Source organism: Oncorhynchus kisutch, linkage group LG2 (genome assembly GCF_002021735.2).
Source record: "Oncorhynchus kisutch isolate 150728-3 linkage group LG2, Okis_V2, whole genome shotgun sequence".
Lineage (NCBI taxonomy): Eukaryota > Metazoa > Chordata > Actinopteri > Salmoniformes > Salmonidae > Oncorhynchus > Oncorhynchus kisutch.
Window position 1 is genome coordinate 36759406 of NC_034175.2, and position 16188 is coordinate 36775593.

At 39.4% G+C, this 16188-nt stretch overlaps 1 protein-coding gene across 10 annotated transcripts in view; it reads left to right on the top strand.

Moving 5' to 3' along the window:
- Positions 1-16188, top strand: part of lrrfip1a (leucine rich repeat (in FLII) interacting protein 1a) — a 63852-nt gene that overhangs the window by 27451 nt on the left and 20213 nt on the right. For all 10 annotated transcript variants that reach the window (XR_004203605.1, XR_004203606.1, XR_004203607.1 and 7 more), the window contains 3 exons: positions 1011-1061; positions 9725-9877; positions 14959-15129. Coding sequence is in view for 2 of the 10 variants with exons in the window: in XM_031793765.1 (XP_031649625.1) it covers positions 1011-1061; positions 9725-9877; positions 14959-15129 (375 nt within the window). In the remaining 8 variants the exon portion in view is untranslated. The remainder of the gene's footprint in view (positions 1-1010; positions 1062-9724; positions 9878-14958; positions 15130-16188) is intronic.

Sequence of the window (16188 nt, forward strand, 5' to 3'; positions counted from 1 at the left end):
TGTACTTGACCATTGACAATGGTTCACTTTCAAAGTTCAGCAGGCAATTACCCTTCTCTTTCAATTCTCAGTTTAATAGCCACAGTGAGTTGACTTGGAAGAAGTGAGCTTATGTGCTAGAAGTCCTCATTTGGAATCATTGTGTGTTTTTGCATGTAAGTGTGCTGTTGAGTTTACATTTGGGTTCTTGCTGAAACCCCTCTCTGACAGGCCTATATGAACACCTATGTTGACCTTGTCCTAAGTGTCACCTCCTGTCCTGTCATTTGACGTTTTAATCTTTATCTGTGTATCCTCTTTTCCTTTTAATTCCTCCAGGAGGACAGTGAGAGGTACTCTTGCCCCACAGAGACATAGCTCTGTGTGTATTATTTTCCCCCTCTCCCTTTTTAAACCTTCTCGCCATCTGAAAAAAAAAAAAGCAGTTTTAATTTCTTGGAACCATTACTGGGATACCTTGAACTCGGGTGCTGGAGAGTCACAATGTCAGCAGGCTTTTGTTCCGGTCAGATACTGATCCACTTGAGTCAATTGATGATCTTATTATCCTATCAGTCAATATACTCGAATAGTGTTCCAATATCCAATCCATACTAGCATACTATTTAGTATGGGTCGATTGACAATACATCGCCATCATGTAGTAGGCTTGTTGGAATGTATGTCACGTCATTTTGTGGCCCACTCTGACTCCAGTGCCCTGGGCCATTGAGCTGTGTGCTCAGGCACTTAATCTGGGCTGGACAGCAGAGCGAAAGAGGTCATTGTCAGGTCATTTTATAGACCGAGGACAGATCATGTTTCAATTAACCATGTTAAACACTAGGGTTGGGGTCAATTTCATTTAGATTCAGGAAGTAAACTGAAATTCCGATCTTCTTGGTTCAAAAATGAATTGGCATTTCAGTTTACTTCTTTAATTGACTGATTAACCACATGCCAATAGTAAAACATTTGTTCCAAATACAGATGTTCTGGGAAATAAAATCCTTTTTTTGTTTCCCACACAGATCTCAGACGACGATGAGCAGATGTTGGTGGGCAGCCGAGGCAGTCTGAGGGTCAGTATCACTCAAACTCCGTCATCTTTAATTTCAAACCAATTGCACAGACTCTGGCCTTGTTAGTTAAGAGACTTGAGGTCGAAATTACCCCTAACCTCAGATCCAGGATCAGATTTTCTAGTTCCACATCCTAACTCTAGCCATTAGGACCGCATGAAGGAAAAAGGAAACCGCACACTGCTCTTGATAGTGTCACTGATATATTGTAAGCTTATTAAATATCAATGATACTATCAATCGCAGTGTGCGGTTTCCTTTTTCTTCACCTTGTTCAGCTGTTGCCATGCACCTGCAAATAAGATTGCTCAGATGTGTGAGTGCCTTTTTTAATTTAGCCATTAGGACAGTAAAAATAAACATCTGACCCTGAACCAGTGGTTGGGGGCAATTTCTATTAACTTACGCATGAATGTACAACCATCCCTTGGTGCTTAAACCCTTGGTGACAATGCTTTTATGTAATTGAGCAGTCGGATCTTGATGCAATAGAGGCCTACGGAGGAGTGGTAATCGCTCACCCTTGCATGCCATAATGGTCCTTTTGTCGGTAACATTCGTTTTTATAATTTAAACACTATTCAGAGCAAGGTAAAGATGGAGTACCAATACATGACAGTCCTCTTAGGAGAAAATTAAGTATACCAGGATTAGGCAGCAATTATGCCCCGGGAGTTTTTGCTCTTGGCGATGGCAAAATAGCTTCACAGGAAGACCTACAGATTGTTCGGTTGGCTCATTTATTTACATGAACTCAAACCTTCCATCAGTTGAACTGCTGACGTGATAGTTACTAACCATGTGTTTTAATGTGTGATTGGAAGATTGGATGGGTGTGCAGTGTTGGGTTCGTGTGTGTGTCACAAACATTAGCATGGAGGACTAATTGTGTTCAGACATAATGGTGTGTGCTCAGTGGAGAAAGTTGGCACGGCTGTGTGACACAAAGCCTGACTAATTGACATTTGTGTTCTAAAGTAGAGTTTCACGGTCTATTACCATTTACCATCTGAACTGCTAATGATTGCTACTCTGAGCCTTGTTTCGATGCTTAGTAGCTAAACAAGCACTTGTATTTTCACACACAGTTCTTAGCTATTAGTTTGATTATTTGTTACATTTGTATCCCCCCCCCCCCCCCCCCCCATCTGATTATCAAGAAGCATAATGTCACGGGCGGCAGGGTAGCCTAGTGGTTAGCGCGTTGGACTAGTAAACGGAAGGTTGCAAGTTCAAATCCCCGACAAGGTACAAATCTGTCGTTCTGTCCCTGAACAGGCAGTTAACCCACTGTTCCTAGGCCGTCATTGAAAATAAGAATTTGTTCTTAACTGACTTGCCTAGTTAAAAAAAGGTCATATTAAATATTTGTGCGTCTCATACATCAGATTTGTGAATAGCCTATAGCCCCCGTCTCCCCTAATCTGCATAGGATGCGCTCATAAATGTGCTGCTACCAACACAATGTTTGAGGTATCAAGTTATGGTACTGCGTGCATTTCATCAAATACTCACAGCCAGCCAATAATACTGCGCACCTCTGAATATTTTCCTGTGTTCTCACCTGCAGCGAACCGCACTACGGTAGGAATGGAATTGGATGTTGTTTTGTGCGCTCCCGAGGGCAGATGGAGTATTTCTCACCAGTCCAAACTAACCGAACTAAGGGTGAAGCGCACCAGAGTTTGGAGAATCCAAACCAATTTGATGGGAAAGCCTTCTTTACATTCAAATCTTTACATTCACGGCATAGCGGCCAGGACCACTTGTTTACATGGATATGCTTCTTAATAAAACCTATTCGAAACAAGCCATTACACCTTGTTATTATCATGGCTTTTAATTATTATTATTATTATTATTATTATTCAGGTTATTACTTATAAATATGAATCACCAAACCTAAGATATGCCAGGTTGGATAGGATCTGTTGGCTTTTGCATATATATATAATTTTAATACAGATCCTAATTTGACACACAAAACCAGCCTAAGCTACTGAAAATAGGCATTTTTACAAGATTAAATCATGACATGAACGTTTTCTTATTGAAGAGATGGAGTCCAGAAGGATACTTTAAGAGACTTTCTGATTGGACATAAAGGCCTATGGAGAGAATCAGCAAACTCGCGCTGAGGCTATAAGATAATGAATTGACAAGGAAAGTATGAAGGGCACAGCTATGCTATAGTATGAAGATGAAATTGACAATCATTAAAATAGGAACTATTATAATTTTGAATGGGTGTTAAAAAAAGACTTAAAAGAAAGCAGACACATGCTCATTGCTCACATGGAGCGGGTAAATGATAGTATGAAATAAACCAAAACTTGTTTCTCACAAGTGTAACCGGTTGTGAACTCCACAAACGTTTCCACTCCGAGAATGAGAACGGTAAAATTACTGTAATCGATACATACATTGTCAAAATTAATGTAACCAAATGACAGCGATAATGGTAAATTTCCTGTTTTACAAACGGAAGGCTACCACATGGGCATTCGTAAAAGTGCGTTGTGGCTGACACTATATATCCTAGGGTACTACCCTACCTTGTGAGGATAGGAGGGCAGCATTTTGTCTGGCCTAGAACGGCATAGCGGCCAGGACCAGGCCTGATCAGCATTGATTAGTGTGTGTGTGTGTGTATATATATATATATATATATATATATATCTCAACCTTAGCCTTAAACCACTCCAACCATTCACAACCGGTTACACTTGTGAGAAACAAGTTTTGGTTTATTTCATACTATCATTTACCCGCTCCATGTGAGCAATGAGCATGTGTCTGCTTTCTTTTAAGTCTTTTTTAACACCCATTCAAAATTATAATAGTTCCTATTTTAATGATTGTCAATTGTAGTACCCTAGGATATATAGTGTCAGCCACAACGCACTTTTACGAATGCCCATGTGGTAGCCTTCCGTTTCATTAATTTTGACAATGTATGTATCGATTACAGTAATTTTACCGTAAATATACAGTAATTTTACCGTATATATATATATATATATATATATATATAATCAATAAACTATTGATTTATATATATATAATCAATAAACTATTGATTTATATATATATATAATCAATAAACTATTGATTTATATATATATATAATCAATAAACTATTGATTTATATATATATATAATCAATAAACTATTGATTTATATATATATATAATCAATAAACTATTGATTTATATATATATATAATCAATAAACTATTGATTTATATATATATATAATCAATAAACTATTGATTTATATATATATATAATCAATAAACTATTGATTTATATATATAAATATATATAATCAATAAACTATTGATTTATATATATATAAATATATATAATCAATAAACTATTGATTTTGATTGATTTACGGTAAAATTACTGTAATCGATACATACATTGTCAATATATATAATTGAATTTACCACAGGTGGACTCCAAGTTGTAGTAACATCTCAAGGATGATCAATGAAACAGGATGCAACTGAGCTCAATATCAAGTCTCATAGCAAAGGGTCTGAGTACTTATGTTAATATATATATACATATATATTTTTACATTTGCAAACATGTCTAAACCTGTTTTCGCTTTGTCATTATGGAGATTTTTATTTATTTAATCCATTTTAGAATAAGGCTGTAACGTAACAACATTTGGAAAAAGTCAAGGGGTCTGAATGCACTGTATATGCCAGCTGTAACACACACTTTCCTTACAGTCAACTAAATACATGTTTTTTCAACATGAGCTCTTAATAATAAGCCACTCTGGTAAACCAGACGTTCTGATCAAACTTACTGTATTGCAGCAATCACTTCACTTTTGGATGTTCCTATTTTATTGGAGAAGTAACTGCACTGGAGAAAATTGGCTATGATTGTCAGTCATGTGGACTAGCAAGCATGATCTGAGAGCACTGGTTCGAAGAATGTAATGTTGTTTTGTGTGTGTTTGACATCCGATCCCACCCCTGCAGGGCTCTTTATATGAGGACAGTGTATAGTTGGTCTCGAAGGGTCATCGGCTCCAGTTCTCGTGTAGGACTCCCATTGTGTAACAGAATTGAGAGACTGTTTTTTCACTTAAAAACCATTGATTTCAAAGTTTAACAAGCCATACAACTCTGACTACCGTTCACAATTTACACCTGAACATTTCACAGAATAACATTTAATGGAAAACATGTGCAGATGCAAAGTTTGGTAACAGAATTTTCTGCAAAAACTCCTGTTTTTGTGTCCACGTTTTCCAAAAACTCTATCTGCTCCAAATTAAGATTAAACTATGTCTTCTGAAATAATGAGGTGTTACTGTGACACGACACATTGACAAAATTGAACTACAGTAAGTGAATTGGATTTACACTAGTTAACGGAATTGCGGTAATGGAATTTCATCATGGGTCCCTGATCTGTACTACACAGAAATACATAATTATGGATATGAATGTCATTCTCTTCATGGTGATGAGTCATAAATAGGTACACAAAGGTAGAAATATGTAATATCCTACTTTGCATATTTGGGTATTATTCTACACACTAGCTATTATTTTAATAAAATAAAATCTGAACCAATAGTCTGTTTCACTAGTTTGGACATCAAAATATAGTAGAGTACAGCTACAGAAGAGTACATTTATAGTACTGAACTGTACTCTTCTTTGATGTGCTATCCAAACTTGTGAACCCTACTGTGGTTTGTTACTACTATGATAGCCAATTCCATTCAGATTTATCAGAAATTCCGTTACTGATTTTGGTAATGGAATTTCTAGTTTTAATCACTTAATTGACATCAGTAAACACATTAACTAATTGATAGATCTATATTTACTTGTTACTTCTGTGAACTTGATCTTCTCTCTCATGAGGGAGAGAGGTTAGATATGTTGGTTTTTGGTAATGGATTCTCAAGGAAATGTTTCTTAAACTTACAGAAGGCAAAAAAAGTTATCCGTTAGTCAGGGCTGTGACAGTAATTGAATAACCGACGGTTATGGATGAACGCCATCATGAACAAAATTACTGTAAAAACCGTTTAAATAGTTTTTTAAAAAGTTTTTAGCTTGATCTTCATGTAGATAAACTTTACCTAATAGCTGGAGTGTTTTCTAAAGATTATAAGCAATTGTTTTGCTTACTTAGTCTGTCTAAACCTTCTACAGCTCCTCCTCTTTCCAACTGTCTTTTGATGCACAAGCAGCTAATCTGCTAGATGTGCGGGGGTGCAGACCGCTATAGGCTATGGCACTATAGTAAAAACAAAATGTTGGTGTGGACTTTCTTTTATACGATACACGTTTTCATCGCTTGCTAGCAAATAAATAAATCTGTCTTTTAATGTTTGGCTGAATCTGACTTCATTAATTATTCAACAGCAGTAGAGGAGGTTGTTCTGGCTCTGAGCCTAAAATGTGCTAATGTTGTCTCAAATGGACAATGCGACAATCCTCTCCAACCTGGCATGGTATAATTTGGTACGGAATCTTTTCTTAATTTCTAGACTAATCAATGGTGATCAGGCTCGGTTCTGGCTGATATACTGCCCTAAGCAAGACCAAAAAAATTATACCTTCCAATCCCTGCCACGTAGAATAGTAGCCTAGGCCAAGGAGTCTGAACATCAGACAGGATGGCATTGTCTCCCTCAATCTGTGCAATGGCTACTGCTATAGGTTTCAGGCTGCTTACTACTCTCTCCCAAAATACATCATCCAGGAAAATCCTCTTGATGGGGCTGTCCATATTGGCAGACTGTGATATGGCCAGATCTTGGGGAGACTCCTTCCCCTCCAGGAGACTGTCAAACATGATGACAACATCACCCCAACGTGTGTTTCTGGGCAGATTCAATGTGGTGCTCTTATTCTTCTCATGTTGCTTGGTGAGGTTGATTGCTGCTGATGACCCTTCACATACCTAACCTTTTCCTTGGCTCTCTTGTAGAGTGTATCCATTGTTTTCAGTGCCATGATGTCCTTGAGGAGCATAGTCAATGCATGAGCAGCACAGCCAATGGGTGTGATGTGAGTGTAGGACTCCTCCACTCTAGACCAAGCAGCCTTCATGTTCGCAGCATTGTCGGTCACCAGTGCAGATACCTTGTGTGGTCCAAGGTCATTGACTGCCTTCAGCTCATCTGCAATGTAGAGACCAGTGTGTCTGTTGTCCTTGTGTCTGTGCCTAGTCCTGCTAGCACTACACAGATGATTCAAATAATCAACTCATCAAGTTTAAATTATTTGAATGAACCTCTAAATGGCACACACACACAAATGCTCCTGTCTCAATTTAGTCTTGTTAAGGGCCTATTTTCAGTAGCTTGGTCAACATTATTTCTCTCCTTACCATATCCTCTCTTTGAAGAACATATGCCAATGTCCATTGAATGACCGCAGCAGGGTTTGTGACGTTATGCGTGTCACGTGTGTGTGTGCGTGCACATTGATGCTGGTGGGTGAGTGTGCCATCCCCAGCCTTCAGAGTACAGTAGTTATCGTGGCACCAGGTCCAGGGTGTCCTCTAAAGCCAGCTCAGTCCATGCCAGCCCCAGTGGTGAGCACCCCTCAGTCACACTGTCCAGCCATGGAACCTTATTAGAGTGACACGTCACAGACTGACGACTTTTATAGTGGACTAGTCGTATTGTCTTGAGTTAAAGTAAGCCTTCATAGTTGTACTTTTTTTTTTTTCAGTTAAGTTTTTTAAATTCATGGTGATATAAGACTTGAATGGTTTATGCATTTTCTGTCATTTTAAAATGTATTTTTATTTGACCTTTTATTTAACTAGACAAGTCAGTAGAGAACAAATTCTTATTTTCAATGACTGCCTAGGAACAGTGGGTTAACTGCCTTGTTCAGAGACAGAACGACAGATTTTTACCATGTCAGCTCAGGGATTCGATCTTGCAACCTTTCAGTTACCAGCCCAATGCTCTAACCACATATCTCCTAAAGTCTTTGTCCATTGCAATTCAATTATGTCTATGGCATTGACAATTTGGCTCCTGATTTGCTTGTTCTGTCCATAAGGAATTAATTGAGAATCGGAAGGTCAGTTGTCAACAGTAGTCAATTGCAGCCATATTTCACAATAACCACCATCTCAAAGGCCTTCGGGTAATTTGTTAGTGGTGATTGGCAAAGCATTACAGGGTTATGCTGCATCATGCCAAAATAAATATCAGCGATTGCCCTGTGCCTTTTGTGATTGGGTTTTGTTTGACACAACAGGGATAGAAGTAGATAAATATATAACTGGCATCTTTCAGATTATAATTGTTACAGAGAAAGTGATGTCTGTTGTAACTCCTATTGTGTTGAGAGGTTGCCCAGAAAAGCAACTTGTTTAAATTGTCAACTCAGGGCAAATATTTTATTAACCAGTGGCAAGAATATGAAGACTAGTTGATGTCTGGTACGCTGAGTCATCCTACCTTTTTACATATCATCAAACTTTAAATTATTTCTTTACAGGAATCCTTTTGCATGTGGGCTGCTGTGTATACTGTCTGGGATGTTCATTACTCTATACAGCTGTAGGCTGATCCTTGTTCCTAGAGTCCATTTGACACATTCTCAGTTTAGCCATTTATTGTGTGTTCTGGTTGGAAAGAGGCAATATACACGTATTTGGCTATACACGAGTATTGGGCTATATAGAGAGCTCTGTGTTTATGTGCATGTGAGAGAAAGTGACCTCCCTGAAATATACCCTGTGGCATTGCGCCCTCTAGTGGGCCACTATGATGACTGCAGCTTCCTGCCCGGCCACCTGCAGTAGCCTGCCAGGAGGACCTGGGTCACATGACCATCCACAATTTATCCGATGTGAGTGGGGCGGTACTGCCTTCCCAGAGTCATGGCAGTATGGTCTCAACTCTCACAGAGAGACTGTCTGCTTTCGTGTGGAGTTGGAGGGTAGACCTAGAGAGAGTAACCACTGTCTGACCTGGATTGTATGGTCATTGGCAAGATGGGAAAGAGGAGACCTTAAAGTGCTTTTAGAACTAATGAGATGTCAACACTGGCACTAGTTAATAAAAAATATAAATTGCAATTATATAGCGTAAAGTTGGATGGTGTGTTGATTAAACAAATTAGTGTTGTAGAAGGGGATAAATGGGACTAACAACAATATGGTGTGTCGTGGACTAGAACTACTTTTGTCAACTATTTTCCAAGAACTCCTGTAACCAGTATTGATGCTGATTTGATAGGCATGGGAAGTGAACAATATGACTAACATAGCATGTCTAATACTATTCCATATGTAGTAATGTCAGTTGTTGTGACAGATATGAACAATGCATGCCACTGAAGTTCACAGACCAGTCTGACAATTAGGCATGCACTCTTAACTTACCCAGCAATTGTTGTTGCAACAGCATTTAAACTGCTTGTGGTTTATGATTGGATGGGAAGACTGCGGACTGTCCCCAAAACTTTGAAGGGATAATGTGATTGGCCAAAGTGGAGAAAGGCAAAGATGTGATGGGGAAATTGAGTGCAGTCTTGTGGCAGAAGAGTCTGTTTTTTTTCTCCCCCATTCCTTGTGAATCCATGGCACTTTGCCCCTTTTTAAAGGCATGATGTGGTCCCTATTATATCAGTATGTCCCCTTTGTTCCCAGGTGGAGGACAGAGATTTCCTGGAAAAGGGATCTCAATCTGCTTCCACCCTAACGGCAGCTACCCTCGCTTCACTCAGCGGGTCTTCCTCCCGGAGAGGAAGTGGCGAATTGTCAATGACTGGCGACACAGAGACCTCCATACTAGAGATCAAGGTAAGAAAGCCATGGGTGTTCTAGCACCCTCTCACGTCCACTCTAAGAGCCCATACCTGTACAACACACACTGCTCTGCAGATGTTGTTCTCTACCTGTCATTGTGCTCATCACTTCATCTATAAACCCTGTTGCAGCATGCTTCTCTCTTTCCTCACCCCTTCCATGCTCTTCACCCCAGGAGATTCATGAGCTGAAGGATCAGATCCAAGATGTGGAGTCTGATGTGGAACTGCCTCCTACTCAGTCCCAGATGCAAATATATGCATATTATTATTATTTATTATTATTTATTATTATTATTATTATTATTATTAGTAGTAGTATTGGATAGAAAACACTCTGAAGTTTCTATGATGTCTGTTTGAATGATGTCTGTGAGTATAACAACTCATATGACAGGCAAAATCCTCAGGAAAAAATCCAAACTTGAAGTGGGAAATCTGAGGTTTGTAGTTTTTGAACTCACCCCTATCGAATAGACAGTGGGATATTGGTTATTTTGCACTTCCTAAGGCTTCCACTAGATGGCAACCGTTTTTAGACCATTGTCTCATGTGAAGGGGGGGCTGGATGGGAGCTGTTTGACTAAGGGGTCTGCCTACAGCCTCATTCTCAGTCACACGCTTTCACTTGAGAGGTAGCTCTTGTTCCATTCCTTTTCTACAGACAATTGAATTCCCCGGGTTGGAACATTTATTGAACTTTTATGATAAAAACATCCTAAAGATTGAATCTATACTTAGTTTGACAAGTTTCTTCGACCTGTAATATAACTTTGAATGTTTTGTCCGAATGGACCAGATCGCACTTTTGGATTTGTTTACCAAACGCCCTAACAAAAGAAGCTATTGGACATAAATGGACATTATCGAACAAAACAAGCATTTATTGTTGAACTGCGATTGCTGGGAGTGCAATCTGATGAAGATCATCAAAGGTAAGTTAATATTTCTAATGCTATTTATGAATAATGTTGACTAACCAACATGGCGGATATTTCTCTGGCTGGTTTGGGCTCTGAGCGCCGTTCTCAGATTATGATTTTTCTGTAAAGTTTTTTTTAAATCTGACACAGCGGTTGCATTAAGGAGAAGTGTATCTAAAGTTTAATGTATAATAGTTGTATTTTCATCAACATTTATTATGAGTATTTATGTGAATTCATGTGGCTCTCTGCAATATCACTGCATGTTTTAGAACAACTGAACGTAACACGCTAATGTAAAATAAGATTTTGGGATATAAATATGAACTTTATCGAACAAAACATACATGTATTGTGTAATATGAAGTCCTATGAGTGTCATCTGATGAAGATAATCAAAGGTTAGTGATTCATTTTATCTCTTTGTGCTTTTTGTTACTCATCTCTTTGGCTGTAAAAATGGCTGGGTTTCTCTGAGTTGGTGGTGACCTAACATAATCGTTTGTGGAGCTTTCGCTGTAAAGCATTTTTGAAATCCGACACTGTCTGGATTATCGAGAATTTTATCTTTTAAAATGGTGCCTAATACTTGTTTGAGAAATTTGATTAATGAGATTTCTGTTGATTTTGTATTTGGCGCCCTGCAATTTCATTGGCTGGGAGGGAACCCCAGTCCTAGACAGGTTAATGAACGTTTTAGACTTATTTTCTTACCTATCCCATTTCAACTACAGATAGTTTTAGACTCCTACCTTGCTATTAAATGGTTTCCTGAGGCTGGGACCCCTCTAATTGTAATAGATGCTCTGTGATTTCTGTCTAGTGATGTTGAAAGTCCAGATCAGTAGGATATTTGGCAGTATAAAAACTTGCGACAAGTGCCACATTTACAGTGTTCTTGTCAGGCTAGATGGCTTGCCTATCTTTTCCCATATATTTTTCAGCTTCCTTTCAAATCAGTCAACAAGTTATGCTGTCCTGATATCAAATTCAATAACATTTAGCAAATGCTCTTATCCAGACTAAAATCAAATGTTATTAGTCACATGTGCCGAATACAACAGTTGTAGACCTTACAGTGAAATGCTTACTTATGAGCCCCTAACCAACAGTGCAGTTAAAAAAAATATGGTTAATAAGAGAAGTAATTAAAGAGCAGTAGTAAAAAATAACGATGCATACACATACACACACACACACACACACACACACACAGGGGGGTGCGGGTACAGAGTCAATGTGCGGCGGCACTGGTTAGTTGAGGTAGTATGTACATGTAGGTAGAGTTAAAGTGAATATGCATAGATGACAACAGTGGAGGGGGGGGGGGCAATGCAGTTGTCAGTGAACAGGGAGTACAGGAGGGGTAGAGGTAGATGTTTTCAGAAGATGGGCAGGGACTCTGCTGTCCTAGCTTCAGGGGGAAGCTGTTTCAACCATTGGGGTACCAGTACAGAGAAGAGCTTGGGCTGAGTGGGAGCTGGGAGGGCCAAGATAGTAGAATGGCATGCTCGGGTTGGGGTATAGGGTTTGAGCATAGCCTGAAGTTAGGGAAGGGCAGTTCCATAGGTAAGCACCATGGTCTTGTTTTGGATGCGAGCTTCGACTGGAAGCCAGTGGAGTGTGCGGAGGAGCAGGGTGACATGAGAGAACTTGGGAAGGTTGAAAACCAGGCGGGCTGCAGCATTCTGGATAAGTTGCAGGTCTTTGATGGCACAAGCGGGGAGCCCAGCCAACAGTGAGTTGCAGTACTCCAGATGGGTGAAGACGAGTGTCAAGTGTCTTGCCTGCCTTGTGATTTGGAAGGGATTGGGAAAGGGTGCGGTGCAAGGAGGGCAAAGGGAGTGTTGGAAAGAAATTAAATCGAGGCAGACATCAGGAGGTTGAAGTCACAAAGTACGAAGAGCGGTGAGCCGTCGTCAGGAAATGAGCTTATCAAGGTGTCAAGCTCATTGAGAATCTCTCCAAGGGCACCTGGTGGGCGATAGATGACAATAATGTTAAGCTTCAGTGGACAACTGACCGGGTGGAATTGAAAATTGGAGATGAACAGGTGAGAGAGGGGGAAAAAGAATCTGCTTAAGAGAAATGAGTAGACCTGTGCCAACACCGCGACCAGATGCTCTCAGACTGAGAGAAAACAACCTAATCAGATGAAGAAAGAGCAGTGTGTTTTCTGGGGTGATCCATGTCTCCATCAGAGCCAAGAACTCAAGGGGCTGAAGTCAGAGGTTAACTTGGCGTTCTTGACCGCAGATCGGCAGTTTCAAACGCTGCCAGAGATCTGGAATTCCACATGGGTTGTGCGCGCAGGGTACACTAAATTAGAAAGGTTGCAGCCAAGGGTGGGGAATGTCTATAAAGCCTTCAGGTAGAGGTGCGAACAGGTATAGAAAACACACACATAGTTGACAAAGCTACAAAAGAGCTTAACCCCACTGGCATGCAGTGGACAGCTTTTGCTTGGGTCTAACATTTACATAATTTCCCTGAATACGAATTATGTCCTTTCCATTCTCTATCACGTTTCTGACCTTTCCTCCCAGTTGAAACCACCCGAATGAGTACAGAGAATGGAAGTGGCAGCGCTTGATACAATACCCCTTTTTGGTTATTGGTGTGTCTTATATGGGGGTGTGTTATTTTGTATATTCATTTTTTTTGTGAGCGTTTGTTACTGTATGTCTGTCATGTTGTCCGTATGTGTGTTCACATGTGCATACACTGTCGTGTCTTTGCTATGCTGGATTAAGTGATATTTTCTCTAATATTACCTGATTGAACTAATCATGTTATTAACTAGAAAGTCGGGACGAAATAATATTTATAGAGCTGTTATCTTCCGAATAAACTTTTAAAGACCTGGTCATCTTTTACATCAATAGCAGTCAATTCTTAATCGTCACCTTATTCAGTCTCATCTGAAGTCGTAGAATTATTGTTTATCTTCACGAACCCTGGGTAACAAGTTGAATCAGCAATACAACATTTGGTTTTATTTATTTACTAAATACCTAAACAATCACACAAAATTACACATACACAGGATGGGTCATACATTGATTACTAATTATGTCATAAAAGAAAACGTCCCTAGAGGACGGTACAGATATGATGGCTGGTTACACAAAGGGGGATGGGTTTTGAATGAAAGGAATTTGGGTCTCTATCGGACTGCAATGCAGCTATCGTAAATACAGAATCTTATGCATACGTTGTAGTACCGTCGTTGTGTGGTAGAACAGATACTTTGTCCGTCCTTTCCTAGCCCACATTTACAGCTGCTGCTGGGTAGCCTAGTGGTTAGAGCATTAGGTATGTAAGGGAAGGTTGCAAGTTCAAACCCCCGAGCTGACAAGGTACAGATCTGTCATTCTGCCCCTGAACAGGCAGTTAACCCACTGTTCCTAGGCAGTCATTGAAAATAAGAATTTGTTCTTAACTGACTTGCCTAGTTAAATAAAGGTAAAAACAAACAAAAAAACTCAACGGCTAAGAGGTATCACTTCTTTAGTGAATAAGAGTTCAAAGTTCATACCAAGTTGCCATACTTTGAGCTCACGCTGAAGTTGGCTTAGTTCCGTAGTTTGATATTAGCCCTTTTAACGTATGGACCGTCGTCCTCGGGAACACATGTTACATTTTCATAAAGGGCTTATGTAGTAGGGAGAGAAGGGTGTGTTTCATAGTTCACAACCAATGTCGGTTCACATGGGCGGGACCACTGAGTTGAGCCTAGTTCACTTATGAAAACCAATTCTCTCATTTAGAAGCTAAAATTACATTTCATCTGTTCAGTGTTTCATATTTAAACATTTAAATTGCACAACAATTCCATGTGAATCTGAACTATAATGTGTAGACTTTCCAAGATAGTTTGTCATCCTATCATCCAGTAATAATGTCTCCGATGACAACTGATCTGGTTTCATATTCTTTAAGTAAAAACACATCATTTCAACTGGTTGAATTACTGAAATATGGTTCTGTTCATCACCCTTTTGATGTTACCCGAACTCTCTATGTTAAGAAAAGGCTTTCCAACAGTCCCTCTGTAGAGTAGAGAGGGAGGAAAGGTATTTATTGGTGTCATAAACCTCACACAACAGGCCAACATCATGACACCAACAACAGGCATTTCTCTTCCTTTTAGGATTCCCTTGTGGAGGTGGAGGAGAAGTACCGCAAGGCCATGGTGTCCAACGCCCAGCTGGACAATGAGAAGAACAACCTGATGTACCAGGTAGATGGGCTGAAGGACTCGCTCATGGAGCTGGAAGAGCTGCTGTCCGAGTCACGCCGCGAGTATGATGCAAAGAACAAGGTATGGGAGAGATGAGGGAGAGATGGAGAGGCAGAGAAAAGATAGGGCCAGATCAAGAGAAATATACAATTACAGTAAGATGAGAGATGACGGGAAAGGAGGCCAAGTTAGTAGAGTAAGGGGTAGACTATAGAGGAGGGCAATATTAGGTGAAAACTGGGACTGACATTAGCCAAGTGGTGCCTTTTGGAAACTATAGCTGCCTGTACCAATGCAGTAATGGAGGATTATATACATGAGCTGTAAAGAAATCATTTCCTGGGTGTTTTTCTGGATCGAAAAGGGGCTTAGGGGGTGTGGCAATGGGCATGGTCAGCGCGGCTGATGTTTAAAGAATATTTTAGCTGTCCCCATCTTGGTGGTGTAGAGAAGTATTTATATTATTTGTAAGCCATGTAAAGCCACTAGAAAATGTCCATGTAACTGAGTGAAATGTTTTAAAGCAAATGAGAAAATGTTTCTGTTTTAAATGTCAATTATAGCTGTTTTTATCTCAATATCAAATCATTAACAATTAAGTACCTTAATGTGATTATTATTATATTTGATAAAAGTCATAAAGAAACAAATAGCTGCTTAGCAAAGAGCAATTTCTCAAATAATTTTTCTAGGACTGTCTGGGAGTGGCGAGGGGAAAAATAGCTGTTGGCATTTGGCAGAGAGGTTTGGATCTCTATTTCTTATGTTTATTGACTAATTTGCTGCATGTCGATGTCATCATGAAGGCCAAAACTTCCTCCCACTATAGCAGGCTGAAATTCTGTGGTCTTTTCAAACAGCTCTTACACTACAAGGGCATTTTTTCACAGTGTGGAAATTGGCCCTTTTTAAAGCACATTTTATGTGATTCTATACTGCTTTGGAACTGAGAGAAATGTGTGAAGTTTTAAAGCTAATTTCCTGCAATTCTATGCATTTTGCCATGGCTTTGTTCTTTTGCTCAAACATATTAACAAAATCAATAATGCTAAATACATTCGTTTTTGTAATTTTCAATTCTCCCTGACTGTCGAGCTGTTTATTTTGTTGCTTTGTTAGTTCTCAAAGATGATATTATTT